Here is a 25,901-nt window from a genome sequence, read left to right on the forward strand (position 1 = left end):
ATGCAATCCCTATGATTCTAGCCCAAGGCTTAGAGAATGTAAAAAACATAAATAAATAAATGAATTCGCTGGGGATCAATCATAGGACACGAGAGGTGGGGGACGCACACACGAGGAGGATGAAACCACTAAGCCAACATTGTTGTGGTGGTAATAATGTATACTATAATATATGTATTTTCGCTCCTTAGTTTTAGCACACTTATTTTTTGAAAGTGGGGTAGGTGATTTGAACTTATGACCTCTTCATCAAAGATAAATACTAAACTTACACTGAAAAAAAAAAGAGACTAAAATAGCTTTAAAATATGTACCGGTCTATCAGTGAATCCATAATACCATAATAAGTGGAATCACAAACTTTAAAAAATAAAATTCCAAAGTTGAAAAAAATATGCTTCAATTTTCGTTGAATGTTCAAAGCTTTGTTTTTTTTTTTCACACGTCAGGTCTTTGATTGGTTAGAGTACGATGGGTTATGTTGCGTCCATTTGACCAAAAAAATTATTTAGTAATTAAATATTATAATTATTTTGACTGTTTCTAATTTAACTTTTGTATCTTACATTGTTAAGTTTTAGAAACAAAAAAAAATTAATTTGTTAAGTTGTTTAACTAGTTCAATACCACATTCACTATACTTTCAATTTCACCTTTCATTGAAGACAATTAAATACCTAATCTTTAGTTCCTAACAATTTAATCTATAGTGCTAAACTTGAGTAGGTAAGAATCTAATCCCTATGATTTAACCAACCCCCCTTCCCCTTCAATTTTCATTGCCCAACCCCATCCCTCGACGTCGACAGTTCAACGAACTCCCATTTTGCATCTGGGACGAAAAATCGAACAACTGCCAGAGTTAAGGCATACAAGGATATAAATTTGTTCAACAAAAACAAGAATGTAGAAATTGTTCAAAAACAAACTCCATTCTCCAAAAGTCTAATAACAACAACAGTGACACCAAAATGTTTAAAGAGAGCACCGATTCTACTCCCTAACATGTACATGTACATCTCTCATTGAGACAACACACACAACATCGCTAAATTTACAATTATACCCTTCTTCTATTACAGCCCATGTCCATAACATTTTGTATCCAAATACAAAACCACCTCCCCTCACCCAAAAAATGAAAGCCTGGGAGTAAAACAGAACCAATAGAATAGAATATAATAGAACAGATGAAATGTTTCAATTGGAGCTCTATCTTCAGGCACATATAGTAAACCAGCCCTTCCCTTTGTTTGCACCAAAAGTTGAGGTTTAGTTTATAGACAAAGCATAGGAGGATGAATCTTGGGTCTTTTATAGTTTCCTTAATTAATCAAAATATGCACCAAAAGGCTTAATGCACTAACCTTCCATTCACTGACCTTTTCCCTTCAAAAATAAATGCCTTGGGAGATGGACGATTCTATCCGTCTTTCCTGCTCGCTCCCCTATGCATGTCCATTTTCCTCTTGCGGGATCATGCCTTCCTCGTCTTCTTCTAGAGGATACGAGAAGCGACCACCATCCATACGATCACTGGGCAATTTTCTCAAATCCTTCTCTGGGTTGTCTCCAAAATTTCCTTTTTCCATCATTGATTTGTGAAAACTTGAAACTGGAGAACGTTCTCGTGCTGCTGGAGCCCTGTTGAAACGGTTGGGACTTCGGCTCCGGCTCCGGCCTTGGTTCCAACTTCCAATACCGTTCTTAGAAGCATTGTCAATTCCTCGAGGTGGAACATTCTGATTGTTCGATGGCGGGGATGACCTGCCACTACGCTCCATCATTGCTTTGTGAAAACTCCGTACTGGAGACCGGTCACGTGCTGGTGCAGACCTGTCCGGGCTCCAACTAGGTGGGCTGTGTTCCCGGTTCCAACTTTTGGTTCGGTCACCTCCCACGCCCACCACACTCCTTGGTGGACTGCGACCACGGTTATTATGTCCAACATCGTACCTGTCGAGGGAAAATGGAAACCACCATTACATGATAAATTTCTGTTGATTGCTTACTACACGTGCCATAAAACTGAAAAACTCAAGTTTCTAGCATAATTCAAAACATCAAATATAGTTAACCAAATAACAAACAAATTACCAATAAATGGGAGGAAGAAACAGCTTTTAAAATTATGAGCAGCAAAAGCCTTTCACGAACCCAAATAATTCAAAAACAATTTAGTACCTCTCACGAGAGTCGAAGTCATATCCACGGCCACCGCCTCGGTCTGGCTTAGCAGAAGAAAAGAAAGATGATCCCTGTCCACCCCGCCCACCAGAATTTGAGTCAGTGCGTCCACCGCGACCCCCATCACGACCGTCAGAACCAGGACCCCAACGTCTAAACTTGGTCATTCCATAACTTCGAGAAGCCATGTCACGAAGTTCTGGTGGGACTCGCTGGTTAGCTCCCTCCAAAATTTTAATCAGATCAGAAGCATACTTGGCATCCTGCTCACCGAAGAATGTGTAAGCAATACCAGTAGCACCTGCTCTCCCAGTTCGACCAATCCTATGAACATAATCCTCCACTCCGGAAGGGAAGTCATAGTTGATAACAACTCTGTAAAGAAGTAGTATTATGACCAAAAATATGCTTCGCAGAAACGGAAATGATACTGATTATTTTCAGTCAGACCCAATATTTCTGCAGATCTCTCATATTTTATTCTTAACAAAAGTTGATACACACACACACACATACACACACACATATATATACAAAATTAAAGAAAACTAATAACTAAAACAGTGATACAAACCTGATGTCTTTAATGTCCAGTCCTCGAGCTGCAACATCAGTAGCGACAAGGATGGGAGTCCTCCCACTGCGAAATTGACCAAGAACATGATCTCTCTCACCCTGGGATTTGTCCCCATGAATAGCAGCAGCTCCAAACTGGCGCGTAAGGTTACGAGCAAGTTGATCACACATTTTCTTTGTAGAACAAAAGATTATTACTTTTGATCCTGGTTCTTGAGATCTCAATATCTGCTCCAATCGTCTATGCTTCTCCAGGGGCGCTAATGCTTCAATATGCTGCAATGCAGGTCAATAAAATACAAATTAAAGATAATTGAGAACTGTAGAAAATTCAAACACAGAATACCCACAAATTAAAACATTCACATAAACAACCTAATAATAAAGAAGACCGATTAAAAGCCATTCCAAATATTGAAACCACGTTCAGTTAAGTTCAGACCTGAGTTATGGATTTGTTAGCAACAAGCTCATCAACATTGCCAATATTGACTTGAATAGGATTAACAAGCAGATCTGATGCAATTTTTCGAACTTCTTTTGGCCAAGTAGCTGTGTACATTAAGGTCTGACGACGAGCAGGTACCTCCCTTACAATCTTTCTTATCTGGGGTTCAAATCCCATGTCCAGCATACGGTCAGCCTCATCGAGTACAAGATAAGAAACCTGATGTAGACTGATTCTCCTCATCTCAAGAATATCATTCAACCGACCAGGAGTTGCAACAACAATATCTACTCCACGGTCTATATCCCTCAATTGTGGACCCTTTGGTGCTCCTCCATATAGACACTTCAAAAAATTAAAAATAAGAGAATATGAATACTTTGGGCCAAAGAAAAAAAAAGTGGATAAAAAGTTCAATCAAATTACAGCATGCTTAGGACTGCTCAATTCAAACGATGCAGTTACAAGGTGAAACAAGAGAAAAAAAATAAAAGCTACAGATATAACAAGGAACAGATCATGGGGCTAGTAGGTGTGATAACTAACTAGATAATAAAACAAGGACGAGAACAAGAAATGCAGCAACACCATGTTCAAATTCAAAAACGTCTTCCAAAAACATAACCATGAGTTTTTTTTTTCAAGTAAACAGTTATTATAGCCAATACTTCACAGTGTAAAAAATAAATTATGAAATTAGTGAGAATGAAAACCATATGAAAGTGAAGAAACTAGGAACAATTCAGAGGCTGGATTACAAAGCTCTGATCAAAATTGTGGTGTGTGTGTGGGTGTGGGTGGGTGGGTGGGTGGGTGGGGGGTGTTCATACCGCACAAGAAATTCTCGATGACTTTCCGAATTTCACAGCTTCATCTTGAATCTGTGTTGCCAACTCCCTTGTTGGTGACAGCACCAAAACAGTAGGACCTAGCTTAGGATCATTGCGACTGCGCTTGAGATGAATAAAACCTGGTATTAAGTACCCAAGAGTTTTTCCAGAGCCAGTTTTAGCAATAGCTACAATATCTCTACTCTGAAGAGCAATTGGCCATGACTGCGCCTGAATTGGAGTTGGAGCAGAGAACCCTGCATTTTGTACCTGGAAAAGTCACCCCTATTAAGCAGAAGAGGCTTCAAAATATCTGGTTGGTTTTCATTTTTGATTTTTAGAAGAATACGCTAATTCCAGAAGAAGCATCATCCCCCATATGCATGCGGCCAATGCTTGCTGATTGCAAGCTGCAGAAGGAGGAGGCCTCTTCTTTTGTAGAGCCCTTCTTAGTGGCAGACTGAATCATCACCAACGGCAGTCCCGGCTGCAAATATGGGTGATTCGGAAAGCCCTTCCCAGAAATTGGTCCACCATAAAAGGGAACTCCAAATTAAAGCAAGCCCCCAACAAAGAGGGCACCACAGCGTACGACATTAGCTCCTCCCAGGAGCAAATATCGCACCTGCGACAAAAAAGTACAGGTGACAAAAAGAATTAACATGACCCCAGCAACCACTGAACTTTGAGCAGAAACATTTGTTTTATATAGCTGAGCATTCTTACTGAATTGTCAGCTTTGACCATTCTGTAAAGATTGAAATCAACAAAAGCATAGAACAATGTGGAAAATAATACCTCCCTAAGAATCTCAGGTGGGAAACCGGTGGCCTCAAATGACGTATATGGTGGAGGCACATTATCTCCCTAGGAAAAGAATTAACAGAAAGATCAATTCTACTATTAAAAAATATAATGAACATCAAGAAATTTGTGTTCGTTTAGGTATAGATGCAATTTAAAGAGGATAACTGAATTAGAAAAGGGCAAAAACCCTAATTAGCTCTAAGAAAAAATGGAAAATAAGTTTCGGTGGCTGCATTTCAAAGACTTCTAAATTAGCACTCACTGAAAAAGTTATTTCATGCCGCTGACGATAAGCCTCAGTAGATAATCCACTCCCTGCATCTGATGGTCTATGTCCTTTCAACAACGTTCCTCCATGCCCAGTATTAGGCGTTCCATTTGATGTATCATGTGAATGAAAAGTTTCAGCCCTTGCTGCCTGATGTAAAATTGGGTCACATTAGTCATGATTGGGAACATAAAATTATTCCGTATTCACATCTTATATGTTTGATCAAAATTCCTGAAGTTTTTTTATGTCATGAAACATAAAATTCCAAAAATGAGTTCAACAAAATGTTTCAGTTCAAATTTATAAACTTCAGTTGATTTTTTTCAACCATATAAAATATTACAGAGACACTGGCAAGAAAGATGGAAAGTAAGAATACAAAAGTAGAACCAAAAAATGATGATATAACTCATTCTAAAGAAAAAACAAAAAATTGAACGAGATGAGCATGTAATGATAATTTCCCAAATAAATTTATTTTTTATGCCAAGCAAAGAAGCCCAAGGAAACAAAGGAAAACCCTTTTAACGAAAAAATAATAGGTTTTAGTAGGCCTTAAATGTCTCATTAGCAAGAGGATATAGAGATACTAACAAATTAGAAGTTTTAACACTCCAATAGAGTTGATACGGTGTAGGATGTAGACCATGTGTTTTTTATTTTAAATAAAATTGAAAAGGCGTACTACTATTTATGTTATTGACTCTACCTCGTGTTTGGATGCCCCATGGGCACTTCTTCCGTACTTATCACTATTTTCATTGAAATTATTGCTATAAGAGTTGCCTGAGGATGGCTTTTGAATTTGAACTGAAGAACTTATGGACACTATAGATGAATTTAGTGGAGCAGTGGCCACAGGTCTCTCGTATTGAGTGACATTAGTTTCTGGATTCCAAAAGTAAAGATATCCTGTTTTTCCATCAACTAAACCTCTCCATGGTTTGGGGAGGGTTGGATCCTCTGGTGCATATCGTGGTCCAACAGAAACAGCAGTTGCAGTAGCCGCCATAACAGGGAACAGAAAATCCAACTCAATGACTGGAAAAAAAACAAAGAACAAGATGAGAATACTATGCAAACCTCATATAAACAACTACGAACTTTTATTTTCCTTCATCATTATGAACTTCAATAATACCAAACCATGACTGCACGCAAAAAAAATAATTCTTCAAGAACTTGTGGAAAACATTCTGAACTAAGTGTACGATTACAAGACTAGAATTACCCCCCGGGCTCCACTGTAACGAAGAAACACTAGGTTTCCAAATGATATAACCATCGAGCTTGCACAATCAACTAGTATCTTCTAAAATACTTCAATAAACACCGAATCTATTCTCTTTCGATGGAGATAGAAAGTAGATACACATAAACATCATTTTAGAAAACAGATAATCTTGTAAAAGTTCAACCCACCAAAAAACCTGAATCCTAATCCCGAGCTGAAGCACGAAAGGACTCAAGATTTACCTATCTCGAAGCCTCTGCCAAGCGCTAAAACGGGTTGAGGCCTTGAAAAGAGCAATGCAATCACGCGAAATCGTACACCCTATGTCTAAATTGTAGATGAATGAAGATGAAAATGAACTCAAAACGGATACGAAGCCTCAAATCCTCCGGTACCCATTAAGAAGTGAGCAATAAAATCGCACATGCAACATTAATTCATCCATTGTACACAATTTCTGACCAAATAAACGGCCTAAACAGGAAACCCAGAAAAAACGCAACCCTAAACCACCAAAACATCACGAAAAAGGAAACGAAAACCGCTAGATCTGCGAATTCAGAAAGGAAATTCGGGAGATTAGGATCGTTACCTGAGAAAAAAGAGGCAGAGTGGGGAAAACGGAGCGGAAAACGCCGAGTTAGCGATGTGTTATCTCTCTACCACGCTTCCGAACGTAGAGAAGCGTAGAGAGAGAAGAAGGAGCGGAATTTTTGGGAATCGATTGCTATTTATAGAAACTGGAGGTTTGGCTGCGATAACCGCGTTCACCCTAACCATGGTTAAGTTAACCCCAACGCTGGTTAAATTTATATGAATTTTTATTCTTTTTGGAATATACACTTTTTCCTTCAAATAATGTTTGGCAATGTTTCAAAAATCAGGATTGTTATCAAAATAGTTTTTCTTTTTTTTTAATTTATTGGAAATATATGTGAATTGCTACTAAACTATGCTCGTTTATGTATCAAAATAGTTAAAATTAGATCTGAAATTTCATAAATATGATTGTAATTTAAAATGTGGGTGAACCATGATGAGTGGCTTATTAGTCCAAATAGACTAGGTTTAATTAAGAGTGAATGAGTTTAAATCTTATGATGGAATGAAAATCCTCAACAAAATTAAGTGTTCGGTTTTTATAATATAATGATTTAGTATTTGCATTTATAAATAGACTTGGTTTTTCACCAGTTTATCGATCCTTATTAAATCTTATAAACATTTTTCATGATAGGAACCAAATTATCACAAACTTTAAACTATAAGGATTAAATTATTACCAATTTAAAAGTATGAGAACTAAATTGTTATGAACTAAAATTAGGGACTAAATCCTTATTTTAATAATATTATAAGGATCAAAAATGTTTTTTAACATTAAAGTTACGAGTGCTTTTAAAGTCAATTTGAGTATAACTTAGTTGGTTAAGGCACTTATACACCACCAAAAATCGTGAGTTCGAATCTCCACTCTGCCTGTTGTATTTTAAAAAAAAAATTATTTAGTGTTTGTTTTATCACTCTTAAAATTGTTTTTCTTAAATACTTTGCCTGAAAACACAATAAATTTTTTATCATAAATTACTTCAAATACTTCTAACTTTTTTTCTAAAAGCAATTTTATATTACTCTTAAAATGTTTTCTTAAACAATATGAGAAGGGATAGAAGTGTATTGGCATTTAAATTTTGAAGTTAAATTTTAAAAACATTATTATAATGGATAAAATTAGTCCAAGATACTTACCTTTAATTTGGGCTATATGATTTTAAGATTTTAAAATACATAGTTTGAATATAGTTTCAATATGGGCTCTATATCTTAATCAAATCCTAAAAAACCTCCTATATTATTAACACAACGTATTGAATATAGAAGTAACTATACATATAACAATATGACTCAAAATACTAAATTTAGCCCAAATTAAACAAAAATTTAGAAATATAACACAATTTTTAAAATACTCATTGTCTATCTAGTCTTATTTCATCATTTCAAACTTGTCAAAAAGACACAAAATGAAATCTCTTTAAATTATGAGGACTAAATAACCACAATATAAAAAGATAAATTGTTGCGAGAATTCAAAAACTAAAATCATAATTTAAAACTAAATAACCATTTAAGTTTTGGTTTTAAGTTGTATATACGCATTAAAGTTCAAGTACTTTCCTATGATTTAAACCTGAACATTATTATCTAAAAAAACTTTTTAAAGGTAAAATAAAATCGAGAATAAATTAAAGAAAAAAACACAATTGCGTATCTGTTTCTTCTTTTTATTTTAAAAAGTGTTTTTAAACATTATTTTGAAAATCAAAATTTTCATGAAAGAAAAACTATATTTAAAACACTACCCCAAAAAAGATTGAATTTTGCTGGTAAATACCCCTAGATACAGGAGAGCAAAGCTTATGACTCCAAGTTTAAAAAAAAAAGAAAAAAAAAATCTTCATGTTTTCATTAACACTTCTTATTATTATTCTTTTCTTTTGATTTTCAATTAATTTCTGCAGAAAATAATGTGATAGGTCTTCCTCTTAAAATCAATAACATTTCATACGAATAAGCATATTACAAATCCCTCGAGGGCGTAAAATGTTTAAAAAAAAAAAAACTCATAGATCCACAGGTTTGTTTTAATAAATGCTAACGAGAGGATAAAGTTCTCGAACTTGAATTGAAAGTTTATGAACTTATTATTTATTTAAAGGAAAAAAAAGAAGTTCATGAACCCATTAAATACGTTTAAAAATTCAGAGACCAATTAGAAATAAACTCGTAATTCATGGCTCAAAAATCATAATAAATCTTAATCTCTGCTGCTTGGGCAGTTTTCTTGATTCATGTAATGATAGTGTACAATAGAGATTCAACAACAGAAGCCAAGCTAGAAGGGCCAAATAATGATATGATATAATAATAATTATAAAAGCCTCATCTTTCAACAGTTAATTATTTACTGAAACTAACATGGTTACTTTGTTCTATAAAATATAGCATGTTCTTGACTGCAGAAAGATTGAGGGCTTCCTTTACAACCAAATCATTCAGTTTTGGTGGCTATACACTTGACCAAGTCTAAGATTCTAAAGTAGTCGTAAAACAAGATGGACTCTTTGCCCTCGAGTCCGTCCCTAGTGTACCTATTACTACCCGTAAGGTTATTACAAGGGCTCCCTCCGACTACGAGATCGAAACCTCCAAATAAGTTCATAAAATGTTGTAACCTATCTGCATCTAGCTCTTGCACATCAGCAAGATCAATCAAAGTCCCCTTCTGGTTCGTTTGCTCCCACCAACTTCGAACGATGTTTCGGTTTACTTCCGAAATATCGACAGAGACGACATTTCTAAGAGGGATACCTAGGCGATGGAGTGCCACTTCTGCACCACCAATGCCAGAAAACAGAGAGAGGAGATTTATTCCTCCTGGGAACATGTCCTTCAAGACTGAAAGATGGTATGCCACGGTGTCGACCTGAAATAACGATAAGATGTAGGCAACTACTTCGTAGGATGTCACAACCAAATCAACATAATGCACGTGAAAAACACAATCGAAACTGGCATCGGGTCGTGAGTGTTAGGAGCATGTGGCCACCTAAACTGGATTTGGGTGGGCAGAACCTCCCCAGGGACACGAGTATAATGCCCGAAGGGGACTCTCGATATCCCAGTTTAATGCAGTTCATGCAGTAAGCAATCATCTTCCGAAAGAAATTCAAAGAGGTCTAAGATAATAGCTATCGATTCCGGGTTATTAAAAAAAGCACACATAATAGAATGAAGAGATTGGTACCTGGAAGGAATTGCCAAGAGACTTGTATCTGTCTGTCCTACTAATTCCACCACCCCTAGTATGGTTCTTGGGGAAGCCCAGAAGCATTTCCACTTCATCGGGCTCGAGGGGGGCAACCTTATTTTTTCCAACCCAAACCAAATTCCATTTTCTACATTGATCTAAGACAAACTTCTGCACAGATAATGGCGGATCACGTTCGCTATCATAATCTTCAAGAGCTTTGCGAATTCTATCGGTCAGTCGAGCACTTCCAATGCAAGTTTGTAAACAATTTAATTGTGTTCTTGTATCCCATGAGGGCCACCACCTCCTTGTTAGAGGAAATGCTTCATGTATAGTGTGGGGAGGCTGAGGAAGAAGAGGATATCTGTTATTTATGGGGAGATTGTGAACATAGCCTCTTTTTCTTGCAGCAGCACAGAAATATTTGGAATCAACAAATTCTGGTTCGACATCATACAAGAAGCGGGAAATTGTACTCCAAACTCCTTTTGGAGCGAGTGCCACGTTTTCGTAGTAAAAGTAGGGAGGTCCAATGGCTGTCTCTGGAAGCTTTCTGTGAAATGTAGCGCATAGATCATTGGGAACCCCAAACCCGATCATTGGGTTTGGCAGACGAATTGTCTCATCGTCGTCGTCGAAGCACTTCGGTTTTTTCTTTTTCCATGCCTCGTATTCATAATGCCTTCTCTTTTTTAGCTTGCAGCCATTGAGATTCTTCGGCTTCGGCTGCTCAAATAATCAAGCAAAAACATGTTCTATTGAAATGAAATTATCAATGTGATGAGGTCTCCATTAATGATGTCACGTCTAAGCGCAGTTTCTTCTCCTTAACAATGCCTAGAACTTAGATTCAAGAATGTGAAAAGACAGAAAAGTTACCCTATCCGGAAGTTCCCCAAGAAGAACATCTGCATCCTTTGAAATTTGAGCAGCAGTTATAAAATCTGTCAGCTCTGCAAGTGAGGAATGCACACCTGCAATTTTGACAACCAGATCGAAATTTCGTTTCAACATCAGATTCAGGCCCCAAAAATAGTAGAAAATCAAGAATCATGAATCCAATTTTTTTTTTTTAACAAGAAACGAACTTATTATTTACTTCTCATTGAAATAATGAAAATGAACAAAATTGTTCAAAGATACAGTCTCTCAGAAGAGTGAAAAAACTAAAACATAAAATGAAGTACTACAGGGAGAACTAAAAAGATGTCACAAAAACACCCGAATTAGAATCATGAATCCAACTAATAAGCCTACAAATAAATTAATGAAGTTAATACAACTTTCAAGCATTAATAGATATGAAGCAAAAAGTGTAGGCAACACAGTAAAATGAGGAACAGAAGATATCGCTAATAGCTCCACTACATTAAATGCAAGATTCTCAGATTGCGTACGTTTCCTATGCATGCTAAACCAAAAATTGGCTTGAAAATGTGGAACTAGTCTTTTGCGGACAGCATATCAAAATTAATGATTCATGAACATGTATTGAACTGAGAATACATGTGAATCAATTGTTCTAATACTTTCTTGTCGGCTAAAAATATTAAATTAACACCCATGGTCCATCCAAATCACTGCACCCTAAGGACTTTCCTACTAAAACTCTTTGGGTTCTTTCACACAAAATTTCAGCAATGGTTGCTTTAATGGCATTCACTCATAACAACTTGGCCTTACTTTCTAGCTTTACTCCACATAAAGACTGAAAACTATTATCCTACTCAGAAACCCAATATACTTCTAAAACAGATTCAGGAACCATCATTTTCTGCTGTAAGGGCAATGAAAAGATCCCGCCTTTGAAGCAAAGTACGCTGCACATACTGAAGGCTGGAAAAATAGCTGCTGGACATCTTTATAATTTTTCACCTGTATTTAGGCTCCCTTCTTTCTTGTGAAGAATCCATTGTAAAATATTACCTCTTCTGGACTATTTGATTTCCAACAAGCTTTGTTCAGAGATTTGGAGATCAGGGAAGACTTGATGAGTATCTTAGAAGTTCGGAGTATCCATCCCCAACAATTAAATTTTGAAGTATCTTTATTTCAAAACCACCTCAAAAGTACAAGGAAATTTAATTGATAGAGCTTGATTTCCAATCCACACATATCATTCCAAAACGAGAAGTTATTTCCCCGCTTCCAAATCTAATAGTTGAAAAATGTTCCACACGATTCCAACATTAGTTCCACTGAGGAATTCTACAACTTCCTTTTCTACGAGGAGTAGTAAACCGCCAATATTACTCGCTAATGCTACCCACCACCTTACGCCACAACTCAGTAAATTCTTCAAAGAAAACATCCACCCCCATTTGTATAATAAAGCTTCGTTTTTCTCCTTCAATTCTCAATCCCACAACCACCGAGCTCCAAAGGCTTAAGAACTCCCTCCCTACTAAACGTTTGTTTTCCCTTAACCTCGAAATAAGTCTCCCCTTTTTATCTCAATTTCAAGGAATATACTTCAAGGCACAAGAACTGATACGACGCAGCAGCCAAAAATTTTGTATCCACTTTTTATGATATATGCATGGATCAGATATACCATGGCGAATTCATATGACATGTAATACAAACGTAATAGGCTGGAAATAACTGGAAATTGAACACGATAGTCACTTTAATAATCCCAGCCTTTCCAAGTTCTCGACAAAAAACCAGTATCTTCAACAAATTGGAGATGGTTACACCATGGACTTCGTTCCTGCCAACAATGAAATCCCAGAAAGAATCCAAGCACCACCCTCTCTCCAACATTATACTAACAACATTCACACTAAACTGAGTCAATTGATCATCTCTTCCTTCACAGCCCGATGGCTTCTACGGTGTGGTTTCACTTCGCTTCCTTATTGGAAGTGTCTTTTTGTCTCCCTCAAAATATTGATGATTTTATTTCTAAAGGTTTTGGGGGAAGGGCCCTTAAGGGTAAAGTTTTCATTCTTTGGAATTGTTCTGCAAGAGCTTTACTTTGGTTACTTTGGAGACAACGAAATAGTAGACTTTTTTAAGATAAGAAGTCCTCGGTGGATTCTCTTTGTGTGAATATACAGCATACGGCTTCTTGGTGGGCTACAATCCACAAGAAGATTTTTGTAATTATAGTCTTCAAATGATTATACAAGATTGGAAAGCTGTGATTGTATAGTTCCTAATCCTCGGGGAGAGTTTTCTCTACCCTCTGTCTTTAGGCTGTACTTGTTTTGTGTTGGAATTCAAGTTGTTTGTTTCTTATTAAAAAAAAAACAACATTCACACTAAAACAAAAAAATGAAAGGAGAAGGGGCCACTTAGTCACTTGAAGCAGAGCTTTACCTCTCAATTTCCATCAATAAATACAGTGAAAACAGTATCCAATACACACTATAAACCATGTAGCACACTTCTTAAACACGTTTGGTCTAAAGCACAGCGGTGAGGAAATCCTAATACATCCTACCATAAGCTTTTTTTAAGGTCTAACTCCACCATCGACCTTTCATTCTTTTCTTTATCAACAACTTCATTAGCTACAAGGATAGAGTCCTGTCTTCCCCCACCAGATTGATCACAAGAGATAGTGTTAAAAAATGTATTTCAGCCTTTGAACCAAAGCCTTGGAAATAACTTTAGAAAGTTTGTAACTAAACTAATTGGTTGATGGTCTGCCACTACGGAAGTCGATCCTTTAGGAATAGGAAAAGTATAAGCTTCTTTCACAGACTAGATCAAAATACCATCTTAGAACATCTTAAGAATCTTGTTGATGATGTTCCAACCCTTTTCCAAGTACTGAGTCATGTACCCATACGGCCCTAGGAACTTGCCATTTGCCAATGCCCATTTTTGTAATTGCATGCGAAATTTCATCCTCTTGGAAAGGCATTCAAGCCATCTGAATTCGTTTAAAAATTAAAAAATATGTATAGGTTTCCATTCCAAATCATTGAGCAAAAAACGGGGGGTCTCCTCTCTTGTGTAATGGTTTTGGTTGGAGATGGTTAATAACTTATTAGCTTCTTCTTTTACAGGTCTTCTACACACCATAGTGCAAATTTTAGATATGACTATAATGCTCATTGCCTTCGTTATAATTTTATGGAGGAAAAAGGACGAGCTCTCTTCACCCTCCCAAGGCCACTTCTATTTGAATTCTTTACGCCACCTTTGCTCCAAGTATGGCGTCACGCCTCAGTCAATTAAAATTTCAAAATCATCCTCTGGTATAGCGAACCATGTCTCCAGAATCCTGTATATTCCAAGCTTTGATGCCACTTTTGATCAATTTTAACTAAAACTGGAATAGGAACTAGGCCATCCCTCCACCAGCAAACTTCAAAGAATAAAGTTGCAACTGCATTCTCAAACTTGAAAGGCATAGGACCACTTAAAGGAGCCCATCTCCCTTCCTCACACCATAGACCTGTAAAAATTCCCATCCGTTCAATGCTTGATTAAAATCTACCAATCATGGTACAAATTAGAACTTCCAGGAAGAATCACCAATGATCAAGGAAACATTGTCTAGCAATAACCATGTTTTCTCCCATCAAATCTTCAACAACCTACCCTACCAATACACAAAGCTTGGAGAAGAAAGAATCTTCTTATCCCAAGGCAATTTTTCAATACTACATCTGTGAAGAATCTTCTAATCAAAGCTTTTCTATAAGAATACAACTAGTTTTAGAAAAATTCATAGAAGTCAATTCTTAGTTATTATATTTACAAGTCCTAGAAGGAGGTACAAACCACATCTCTCAATTGCTGCATAAGCTTCATCTTCAGAGAACCCCATGTCCACCAAGAACATCATTTTGTTGTCAACATCAGATACAGGTTTTGCAGTCCCCTACATGATGGATCAAATTATCATGAAACATTGAGTGACAAGGAGAAATAAGCATTGGATCAAAAAATTATCTGAACATGACAAGACACGTGTTCACAAAATGATTAAACAACAAACTGTTCCACGAAACCAAAGAAAATCAAACCACCTCGTTTTCAGAATCACTGTCTAAATCAGTAAAATCATCCAGAAAACTTCCTTCATAATCCGAAAAGGAGCCATCAGTATCAATATGCTGCTGTTTTGGAGGAGAGTTTTCAAGAGCCTGCCAGAAGAAAAAGAAATGAATTCAACGTATATACATACAAAAGAGTAAGTGACGGTTGCTAATCAGTGGTAGAAGTACAAGAAAAGGGGACATAATGACTGATAGTGAAGATCTTCAAATATCTTACGAGACAGCTGGTTGAGATCTCAATAATCTCCGGGACATTTAAAATCCAGTTCATTAGGGCAACAAAATATGAATTGTCATGAATGAGAAAGAAAGACTTAGATAACTAACAAAGATAAAAGTTCACACGCTACCATTCTATGTTACGCATATGAGACATTTCACTTAAATTGACTGGATTCTCTCGATGGGAAAGAAGCATATCGTGTGAACAAAACAATTACAAGAAACTAACTTTCACAACCTAGCAATTCATCATCAGGGAAACTCACCGACAATGTGAGGAGGGTCTCAAGAATAGAATCGGTATTTTCCTCTCCTGAATAGACCATCAAAAACAGAGTTATGTAAGTAATTTTTGAAGTTTTAAGATTAAAATAAAATTCTGAACTTTTTTCTGAATGAACAAAAATTATGTTCATTTTTCTATAGAAATAGTTAAATAAACGAATAAAATAATGTTACCATTTTCCTGGATTACTTTGGCAACCATTTTCTCAGAAAACCCCATTCCTATAAAATGATCAACTATCTTAGAGTTGGATGGACCTGCAGATGAGCTTGCCTTCGTGAGGGAAAAAAATAAACTAGCGTTAGTTATGCAACAAAATCCTATACATCTGTCTAAGCTTGATGTCGTCAAAATAATACATATCCAGTCTTTTTAACAAACCAAAAGCTAACACAGCTTTGAAACAAATGAAATATTGCTTGATTATTACATTTAAAATTTATTTTAAGAAAAAAAACGCCATTTTTACTTCTTATAGTTCAGCATCATAAAACATATATTACCCTTATCGATAACAACTTCACCAACAAGAGAATTTAAGTAAACTATCACCAATCAAGCATGGAAAGACACAACACGCACAAACATCACTACAAATGTAGACATGACATTTACCTCTCCAGATACCAGATTTGCTTCTACACCAGGAAATGTCAAACTCGCATGAGAGGCTAAGGGTATATTCTCAATTTCCAGCTCATCTTCAGTGTCCCAGTCAAAGTCAACACCAAAATCGTCACCAGCCTGCAGATGATAACGTACGAGTAAACCAAACAGCAAAAAGGAAAGGGAGAAAATAAAAAGCAATTGCTTGAATATTTTAAATATCATCAATAGTAACTAACATTAGTTAGTCCTCTTCAGAAATCAATAGAAAACTGAGTAATTGCTTTTAAAAGTAAAGAGAAATATATAACTGCACACATATACTCATACAAACCATGTCACCTACGTGCTGCGCGGTTGAGCATGTAATACACAAAATTCTTGAACGAAGTAGAGAAAACATACCATCTTTATATTCTGGTGGACTGTGAACTGGTGGTAGATGGGGCCTTCGAGCTGCAAACATATACAAGAAAAAAATTCAGGTAAGAGATACAAGCATAACACGAGCTTCTTGGGAGTATACTAGAAAATAGAAATTTTTACCAAGACTCCTAACTAAGAAATTAAAGCAAGTGCTCCTTAAAAAAATTTCTTCTAGTCATAATTCTTTCATAAGAGGCAACAAATCATCAATCTAATAGTGGTGATGAGGGTGGTAAATGACAATAGAATATTGAAAAGGATTTTTTTCTTTTTTTAATTAGAAACACATATTTCATTGATAAGATGAAATATACAAAAGGTGAAAGGACCCAAGGGAGAAGAGCTACAAAGAGGCCTTCCAACTCATCAAATGATCGATCAAAGTATAATTACAAAAAGATGCATAGAAACATTTACACCAACTAAGAGCTATAACCAAAACATTGTTGAGGTTGGGTTATAGGTTGAGTTATGAACTCGGGTGCAAATTTACTCAATCCAATTGACTTTAATTAGATGGTGAACTATATCCAACTCAACTGTAAAATATTTAGGTTAGATTGGTTCCAATTGTTTACATCATTCATTCAAAACTTTATAAAACAAATAGTAAAAGTGTTAGTATTTTAAGACTATTTACTTTTTTTAAGACTATTTGTTGAGCTACTATTTACTTAGTAGCTCACAAATATTACTTTATGAAAATTTAAACTCCAAGTAATTTAGGGAGTAAAACATTAAACATCTAAAAATAATTATAAAATAAAATTGAAGAAAAATATAAATATATCCATTTATTAAGTAAAAATTCAGTCAAACCCAAACTAATCAATTTTAAGAGATTCAGAAAACAATTAAACTCATACAGATTTTTATTTATTTATTTGAACCCAACCCAACCTATAGATTTTTTGAGAGATCTAAATTTTTAATTACCCTTTATATAAATTATTTTACCTTTGGACCCATCTATAATTGGCTTACTTTGTCCCCAAAAAATAGATTAAATTATTACTTTTTCAAAAAAAAAAAAAAAAAACTTCATTTTGCTCTTTCTATTGTTAACATTTCTTTCACTAATCTACCTAAGAAACATTTTTCATCTTTGCAACTCTTACCGCACCCCCAAGAAAGAAAATGTCCAATTTTCGAGAAAAACGATGAAAAGCAAGCATAAGGAGTATGAGCCTCACGGAAACATTTCTAACCAATTGAAAGCTACGAAACCTCACATGCAAAACGAATTCATCCCTCGCTCCTAAATCTTAAAAGCAATCAAACCACACGAACTACGATGGCGTCAAAAGCACCAAAGAGCTCAAAAATGAAAATCAAAATTGCTAGATCTACAGAACTCGGAAAGGAACATTGGATAAAACAGAGTCGAACCTGCGGAAAAATGATGTTGCTGAGGAGAAATGAAGGCACAAATGCGGAGGCAGCAATGCGAAATCTCTCTCTACCGCGCTTCTGAAGGTGGAGAAGCGCAGAGAGACGGTGGCCGGAGATAATCAGAGGATCATTTATAGAACCGTCGATTGAAGGAGAGGAGAAATTGGGTCTTCCGCCGCAGAATCTCGGGATTGGCTTACTTCACTCTTCACTTTCTAACCATGGTTGTGTTGTACCACTGCCAAGTTTGGTTGGCTGAGTGAGTTAGGGTTTCGTTTGATAATTATTTTATTTTGTATTAAATATTTTTGTTATCTAATAATGTTCAGGAATTGAGTTGAGTTGTGTCAGATCGATCTAAAAATAAATAATGATAAAAAAATACATGTGGTCTGTTCCTTTATTTAAATAATGATTTAGTTTACTTTTATTTTTAAATTAGAAACAATTTAATTCTTATCTACATCTATATTATATATAAAAGTTGCTATATATATAAATTTTCTCCCTATTTTGTCATTTTGAATTAAATATTTTCACTATTATTTTAGTGGCAGTTTTGTCCTCCAAATATAAATTTATCTCTCCTACTCTATCCCACTATCACACAACTTCTCAATCTCTCTTCTCTTCTCTTATTTATTTTTATTTTATTTCAAAATACTTTTATCATCGCTTTTCTCGCTCTAAAAAACTCTCTCTTAATCATCTCATTATATTTTTAACCTACTCAAATAACTTTTTTTTGTTGTCTTTTCAATTTCTATTTCACTTAATTTTGTATTTAAAATGTTTAATATGCAATATTTTATCATTTATTTAATTGGGTATTTACTTACGGAAATTGAAAGATTTTCACTACCTCTCTTTCTCCTTTCTATATAACTCTCGAGGCTTATAAATTTGATATGAATCCACTATTTTAGAGTCCATCCCATGGAAAGTCCCTCATCCACCAATTCAATAATAATCATCGCAATTGCTAATCTATCTTCTACTACGATTTTCTCAAAGTGTTCTCTTAATTTTGATGAAGGTCCATTATGCAATGATCCATTTAGCAAATACTATATGCGCCGCAATTTACCAACTCACATGTCAGCTTTCGAAAAATCATCAATGGAACTCGACAAGGATGAAGCCTCCTTCATATAACAAATTATATAAATTAGTGAAAATTGCGTGGGATTGAAATGTCAATTGATTGGGTTGCCTTGTTGGAGCCGTCGTTTGCAGTGACGGATGGAAGCGATTTGGTAGAGGAGAAGAGCATGAGAGGAATTGGGACGACGAGGACGTTGAGGTTTTCGAATCGAGTTCCAACCGAATAGAGTGTGAGCCAACGAGTTTAGTCTTGTCCTTTTCCTCATTCCGCTGCATTCTCTCTTAGCTTTGTTCCAATCGGTGTGAACTCTAATTCAATCCGAGTATTCGATCCCACTGCTGAGATGCTTAGTTGACTCCTTACCCGCCGCCGAGATGTTCAGTTTTCTCCTGAATGAATTTTACAGGAGAGGGTGATTGTTAAAGACTCAAACAACTTAAGAGGACTTTATGCGATTTGTTCGTTTGGACGATTCAACTAGCTAATTTTGTAAATTTTGGAATTGTGATGTAGATGGTAAAAGTTTGAGTGAAAATGATTTTTTAATGTCATTAATAATATATTATGTTATTTCAATAATATATTGTATAATTTATTTATTTATAAATAATTTTAAATTATAATTATAATATAAATGATATTATAATGAATGGGGTGCTTTATTTAAAAAAAAGTGTAAAATTATCACATATAATATGTAACAAGTAAATATCTGAAGTTAGACATAGCATAGAAGGAATATAGTGTATAGTTTAACATTCACGTAACATATTATTATATGTTGAATTAAATTTTGCATGAATTTTTTTTTCATATTATGTAAAATTAATTTTTAAAAATATAACATAGATGAGAATAAAATATTAAAATTAATGACATCTACTTTTAAAAAATAAATTAAATTTTAATTTTTTTACTAATTTATTATTTTGAAATATTTTATTTATACTTTAAAATAAAACTATAAATTTTATGTGCATCACAGGTTTTTTTACTAGCATTTTAAAATTTTTAACAATTTAGATCTTCTACCATGGAAAATCTCATCGAAATCAAATGTCTATTTTTGTCATGTAACAATTTAGCATTTGTAATTTATAAATACATTTAGCGTCTCATCAATTTATTGATTTACATATATAAAAAACTTAAGAAAAAATTTTACGATAGCAAGTAAATTGTTAGCAACATTAAACTACAGTAACTAAATTGTTACCTACTAAAGTTCATGGACTAACTTGTTACAAATTTGAAAGTACAGTAACTAAATCGTTACAAACTGAAGTTTATGGACTAAACCGTCATTTAAATTAAAGTACATTGACCAAGAGTGTTTCGTAAGATGTAAGAAGAATACAAAACTGAAAATTTAGACATGTTTAATTCAATTTGGTTGGGGAAGTCATAACTTCTAGGTCGGTATCAATTACTGTTATATGCTCGCTTCGTCAAATGAAATTATTACACCTTTCACCATATCCATGATTTATGATACATTTGGTAATCAATTGAAGCCACCTTTGTTAAATAATGGATTTTATCCAACTCAACTATCTTGGATATTTAAATTTATTTGGATGCTTCGGATTGGCTGTTTACAATTTTTACTGAAAAAAAAACTGAAAAGGTTAGATTTTTAAGGATTTATTTACTTTTTTTTTTATAAAGGATTTATTTACTTCTTTGATTATTTTTTAAGCATTTTTTATGCTTGAGTTAAAGATCGGCCTGTAAAAAATTAGATTGGGAGGTTGAAAATTTTGTATAATTATTATTTTATAATATTATATATTTTATAATATATTATGTTTTATTAATACATGTTTTAATTGAAAAAAAAAAAGCAGAACAAGTTTATAACGTAAAAAGCAATATATATTTCAAATTTTTTATATTTTTTGTTTATATAATTCTACATTTTAAAATTTCAAATTAATAAATTAATAACCGAAAACATATGTTTTTACAATATATTTGTATCATATAATTCAAAAACAATTTTTAAAAGCAAATTTACCCAACATTCATTCAGAATTTGCATACCAAACCTACCTTTATTTCTTTAACCTTGTTTAGTATAAATTTGGTAAATGGTTATTTTAATACCCAAGATTTTTCAAATAATGGGACATTTCTTAAAAACTAGAATTTCAAAAGACCAATTAAAACATGTTTAATTATATAGAAGTGTTAAAAAAGGGTAAAAAATTAAATGAAATCAAAATTTGTCGACAAGTACGAAGTTTGAGAAGTTTATTTTTAATATCAAAATACTTTTATGTTTTAAGGGAAAATGAAAAACTTTTGTATGAGTTTTTATAAATAAATTAAATGACGTAGGGTGGAGAGTCTTTTATAGTTGGAAGGAATGAAGAAATTTTTAGTTTTAAAAATGTTGAGATTCTAAAATTTTTTAATATTCTTTAATCAAACACTATTAATGGAAATTTTTTTCATATAATCAATAACCATACATGTATATTATTAAGTGAAATGTAGCCGGGTGTGAGAATATCGAGAAAGAATGCTAAAGAGGTTTAAAAACATTATTACTCTTTGGTAAAAAAAACATTATTACTATTTTGCTCAAAATAAACATATTTATAATAAACAAAATTTTGAATATTTAACATAATCAATTGTGACATTCTAATGAATTGTGTGTACGTATATTTACCTTTCACCAATATTCAAGACTATAAAACAAAGTTGCTATGAGAAATTTGAATGTGATCTACTGCAATTTCAAAATTAAAAAATCTTACGAATTAAAAAGCATGAGAGAGAAAAGTAAAAACAACAATAATAAAAATAAAAGTAGAAGAAGAAGAAAAAAACCAACCTCAAATTATTATGTTAGAAATGAATGGAAGAGATCCTTTTTTAGTTGAAATGGATGACGAAGTTTTAAAACTTTTGAGATCCCACCCTTTTAATATTTATAATTAAACATTATTAAATAATGATGTGAAAGTCTTTCATACGGAAAAATCAATGCTAATAGAATTTTGAGAGACAAACACTATTAAATAATGATGAGAGAATTTTTCACATCCAAAATGAATGTAAATAGAATTTCAAGAGACAAACCAATTAAACGTGTTTAATTATATAGGAATGTTAAAATTAAAATTAAAAAAAAAAGTAAAAAATTTAACTAAATCAAAAATTGCACGCTTTGAGTGTTTTTAATGTCAAAATATTTTTTGTGTTTTGGGGGAAAATGAAAAACTTTTAAATTAAGTTTTTTAATAAATGATGTAGGGTGGATAGAATAGTGAGTATGGACAATAAAAGGTGATTAAGAATGATTTTTTTTTTCTTTTATAGATTTGCTTTTGATATTCTACACCTTTTATAATATTCTATAATTAAACAAAAAGTAAAAAAAATAATAATGAAAGCAATGTTAAAAAAGAAAAAAAAAGTGAAACAAAAAAATGAAATCACAAGTTTAATATTCTATTAAAACAAAAAAAAAAAGTAAAAAAAATTAATGAAAGCACTTGCCCGCAATGTTTATAACCTTAGAAGTATTAAACAATGAAAAAAAACAAATTAATGAAAAAAAAATTGTCGAGCACAAAGGGTATACATGACATTTAAAAAAATTCCTTCCACCTCGGTACTTTTATATATAATCATAGATTATAGATTATAAATAAGTTTTTCAAACTTTTTTTTATGACAAAATATGGAAGTGAAATTATTTTTGTACCCTTCTCTTATTTCTCATTTCTTTCTTTAACCTCTCTCTCGAAGCAAAAACTTCATAGTCGTCTCTATCGACTTCCTAAACTTCATACCCTCTCTCTCTCAGCTTCTTAAACTCTAATCCCCTCATCTTTTTTTATCTAATTTGAGGTCGTCAGTGTAATCTACGACGAATGGTCCACCCTTTAGGTTGTTGGACCTCTCTTCGTCATTTTCAGTTCCCTTATCATCTTCTTACTTATCTACTTGTCACCAAATGTTCGACGACAATTTTTTTAATTCTAGCCAAAATCCTATCCAAAATACCGATCAAAATCCTTGAAAGATAGGGTCGGGGTAAAGAGAGAAAAAAAATGTAGGAAAGAAATAGTAATTAGAGAGTTACTGAGAGTAAAAAAAAAAAAAAGAAAGAAAACATATTAATTGGAGAGATAAAAATGAAACGAACTAGAGGAAAAACCACTAATTTGAGAAAGAGAGATTGGAGAGAAGGAAGAATAGGAAAAGAAAATAAACTCATTAATTGGAGAGAAAGTCGGGAGGGAGGAATAATATGGAAAAGAATCCCATAAAAGGAAAAAAGTTATTAATTGGAGAAACAATACGGGGAGAGAGAAAATAATATGGGAAAAGAAAAGAAATTCATTAATTAGAGAGAGAATGTGGAGAGAGTGAACAACTTTTTTTTTTTTTTTTGAATACGACGTTGTGGGGTGAGGATTCGAACTCATGACCTTTCTGGTCAGAGATAGGTGCCTTAAGGAGTGAACAACCTATACTATATATAAATGAGTTACGAAGAGAATTTTTATATTCTATTCTTGCTCTCAATTTTTTAATAAGTACTTATTTTACTCGTACGATTTCAACGGGATGTAATTATTGGATCGAGATATCTCTTGAGAGAAAAGATGTGTCCATTCGCCTATGAGTGCGATTGAGATTGATAATTATTTATATATAACACAACAGAGCGATATGATTTTTTTTAGAGGGATAAGCGATTCGATGAAATGATACTTCCATTCCACAATAGGTGTGATTACAAACATATATATAATAGAAAATAAAACTAAGCACATATATTGTGTATTTTTTTCCTCTAAAAAATGTCTATGAAGGTTTTCTCTCAAGATGAATCACAACTTTTACAAAAGTAAGGAAATACTAAAGATTCGATAATCCATAAATTTATTTTATTTGATGATCGATGAGGTAGAGTATAAAATTACATTTTCATATTAATATATTAATGATTTATTTTAGTTTTAAGTCATGCCTACTCCAACGAAATGCGAATGAAATAATGAGAATCAATTTTTTTCATTCCGAGTGTTTACCAGATTGTAGGAGTAAGAATCAGATGGTGGGGTCCATACAACTTTTTCATTCTCATTTTTCAAAAAGGGCAATCTCATTAATCTCATGCACCCTAGTCAATCTAATTTCTTATTCCGTGGGTCCTACACATTTATTGGAATGGATCTATAACTTTTTGGTTAATTGTTTTACACTTTTATTGTTTCTTTTTCATTTATACTATTAATAATTTGTATTTCAATAAAAATTTATACCACTTTTGTTAATGTGATTTTATTAAAAATATTAATATAAAATATTTTTTCAAATAGAATTCATTATTATTAAATATTATAATAAAAAAATTTAATAATATTTTATATTAAATGATGATGGTTATAATAAAAATTATTTTAGTTGATGTAATTTTAGTTTAATTATTAATTATTTATTAATATTAAATAAATTGTTATAATAAAAAATTATTATTAATAATATAGTAATAAAATAATTAAAAGATATTATTATTGTAATTAAGAAAAATAGAACACTGTATTTGTAATTAGTTCGAAAGAAAAAATGGGTATGCCAGTAATTGTTATACATTTGATTCTGATTCCGATTCCAGATAATTTTAGTAAACAACATCAAAGGAATTCTGATTCTTATTCAAAAAAGATTCCGATAAACAACATCAAAGAAATAACATTCTCATCCCGATTGATTTGATCCCAACTTATTTTCATCCTAATTCATGCTCATTTTGATTCCTGGTAAGTAAACAGTGTCTTAATGTTTGTATTTATCTAATATAGACTCTTGGTTGTTGCTATCATGGGTCTTAACAACTTTTAAATTTCTTATTTCATGTTTTTTTAATGTTTATGTATTTATTAACTAACTTTGGTTTTTAAAAGATTAGTTAGTTTTGACCGATAATTTATGCATTTTGATAATTTTTAGTACTTGACAATTAATCTTTATTACTTGAATTGTTAAATTAATTAGTTTACATATTCGATTATCGGGTTAGTTTTTTTATTCTACTTATTAATTGAACGTTTGCTTGCCTATTTTGCCATTTAAATTTACATAAATTCCTATTTTAGTTTTTTAAATTTTCAATATGCTTAAGGGATACGACGGTTCGGATCAAGGTGTTTGTCAAAATAAGTTAATCATATGGTGGTAGTTATACGATGAAATGGAGCATCCATTCGTATATGTGTGTGATCCATCAATACCAATTCATAGAATAATACAAAACATGTAAAAATAATTCACATATCTCGATGTTTTTTTTATTTAGTATTATTGTTATGATTTTAACTGTTTTCAAAATAAAAACGTTGACAAATTTGTTAAATATTCATTTTAAGGATTTGAGATCAGGTAAAGAAGCTAGCACTTACATTTACCCGAACATACATAAGAAATCATTGTTTGGTGAAGTTGTGTTTCATGTGACTAGTCCCAAGCCACCCAAACTATTCCTGGGGGACTTGAACCTACCATCATTTCATGCTTTCAAAATATTTTTGTTGTCATTATAAAATCTTTTACATTTTATATAGAGTGTATTACAAATAATATGATACTCCTCAAAAGAATTCATATGAATTATTTAGTGAGTTCATTGTTGTTTGCAACTTCCAAGAATTGAAAC

General features: G+C 33.1%; 2 protein-coding genes across 4 annotated transcripts; both read right to left on the reverse strand.

The window, feature by feature from the left end:
- Nucleotides 1-913: 913 nt before the first annotated feature.
- Nucleotides 914-7,070, reverse strand: LOC111019936 (DEAD box RNA helicase family protein). 2 transcript variants are annotated; one of them, XM_088127071.1, is made up of 9 exons: nt 6,946-7,070; nt 5,829-6,160; nt 5,111-5,266; nt 4,840-4,908; nt 4,042-4,311; nt 3,206-3,556; nt 2,762-3,039; nt 2,185-2,562; nt 914-1,956 (listed from the first exon to the last, which is right to left on the reverse strand). In XM_088127071.1, exons 2-9 carry the CDS (start codon nt 6,129-6,131, stop codon nt 1,449-1,451), a joined length of 2,313 nt encoding a protein of 770 aa, XP_087983197.1. In that variant the 5' UTR covers nt 6,132-6,160; nt 6,946-7,070; the 3' UTR covers nt 914-1,448. The 2 variants fall into 2 exon arrangements, with proteins under 2 accessions (XP_087983197.1, XP_087983198.1); XM_088127072.1 differs by lacking the exons at nt 4,840-4,908; nt 5,111-5,266; nt 5,829-6,160; nt 6,946-7,070 and adding an exon at nt 4,391-4,653.
- Nucleotides 7,071-9,250: 2,180 nt separating this feature from the next.
- Nucleotides 9,251-18,379, reverse strand: DRM2 (domains rearranged methyltransferase 2). 2 transcript variants are annotated; one of them, XM_022296454.2, is made up of 10 exons: nt 18,115-18,379; nt 16,705-16,755; nt 16,309-16,437; nt 15,867-15,966; nt 15,674-15,720; nt 15,156-15,272; nt 14,908-15,007; nt 11,047-11,141; nt 10,162-10,893; nt 9,251-9,840 (listed from the first exon to the last, which is right to left on the reverse strand). In XM_022296454.2, the coding sequence occupies exons 2-10, from the start codon at nt 16,705-16,707 to the stop codon at nt 9,406-9,408; spliced, it is 1,758 nt and encodes a 585-aa protein (XP_022152146.1). In that variant the 5' UTR covers nt 16,708-16,755; nt 18,115-18,379; the 3' UTR covers nt 9,251-9,405. The 2 variants fall into 2 exon arrangements, with proteins under 2 accessions (XP_022152146.1, XP_022152147.1); XM_022296455.2 differs by lacking the exons at nt 16,705-16,755; nt 18,115-18,379 and having other exon boundaries at nt 15,867-15,950.
- Nucleotides 18,380-25,901: the final 7,522 nt, after the last annotated feature.

This window comes from Momordica charantia, assembly GCF_013281855.1.
Source record: "Momordica charantia cultivar OHB3-1 chromosome 8 unlocalized genomic scaffold, Mcharantia_2.0 BLBB01000008.1, whole genome shotgun sequence".
NCBI lineage: Eukaryota > Viridiplantae > Streptophyta > Magnoliopsida > Cucurbitales > Cucurbitaceae > Momordica > Momordica charantia.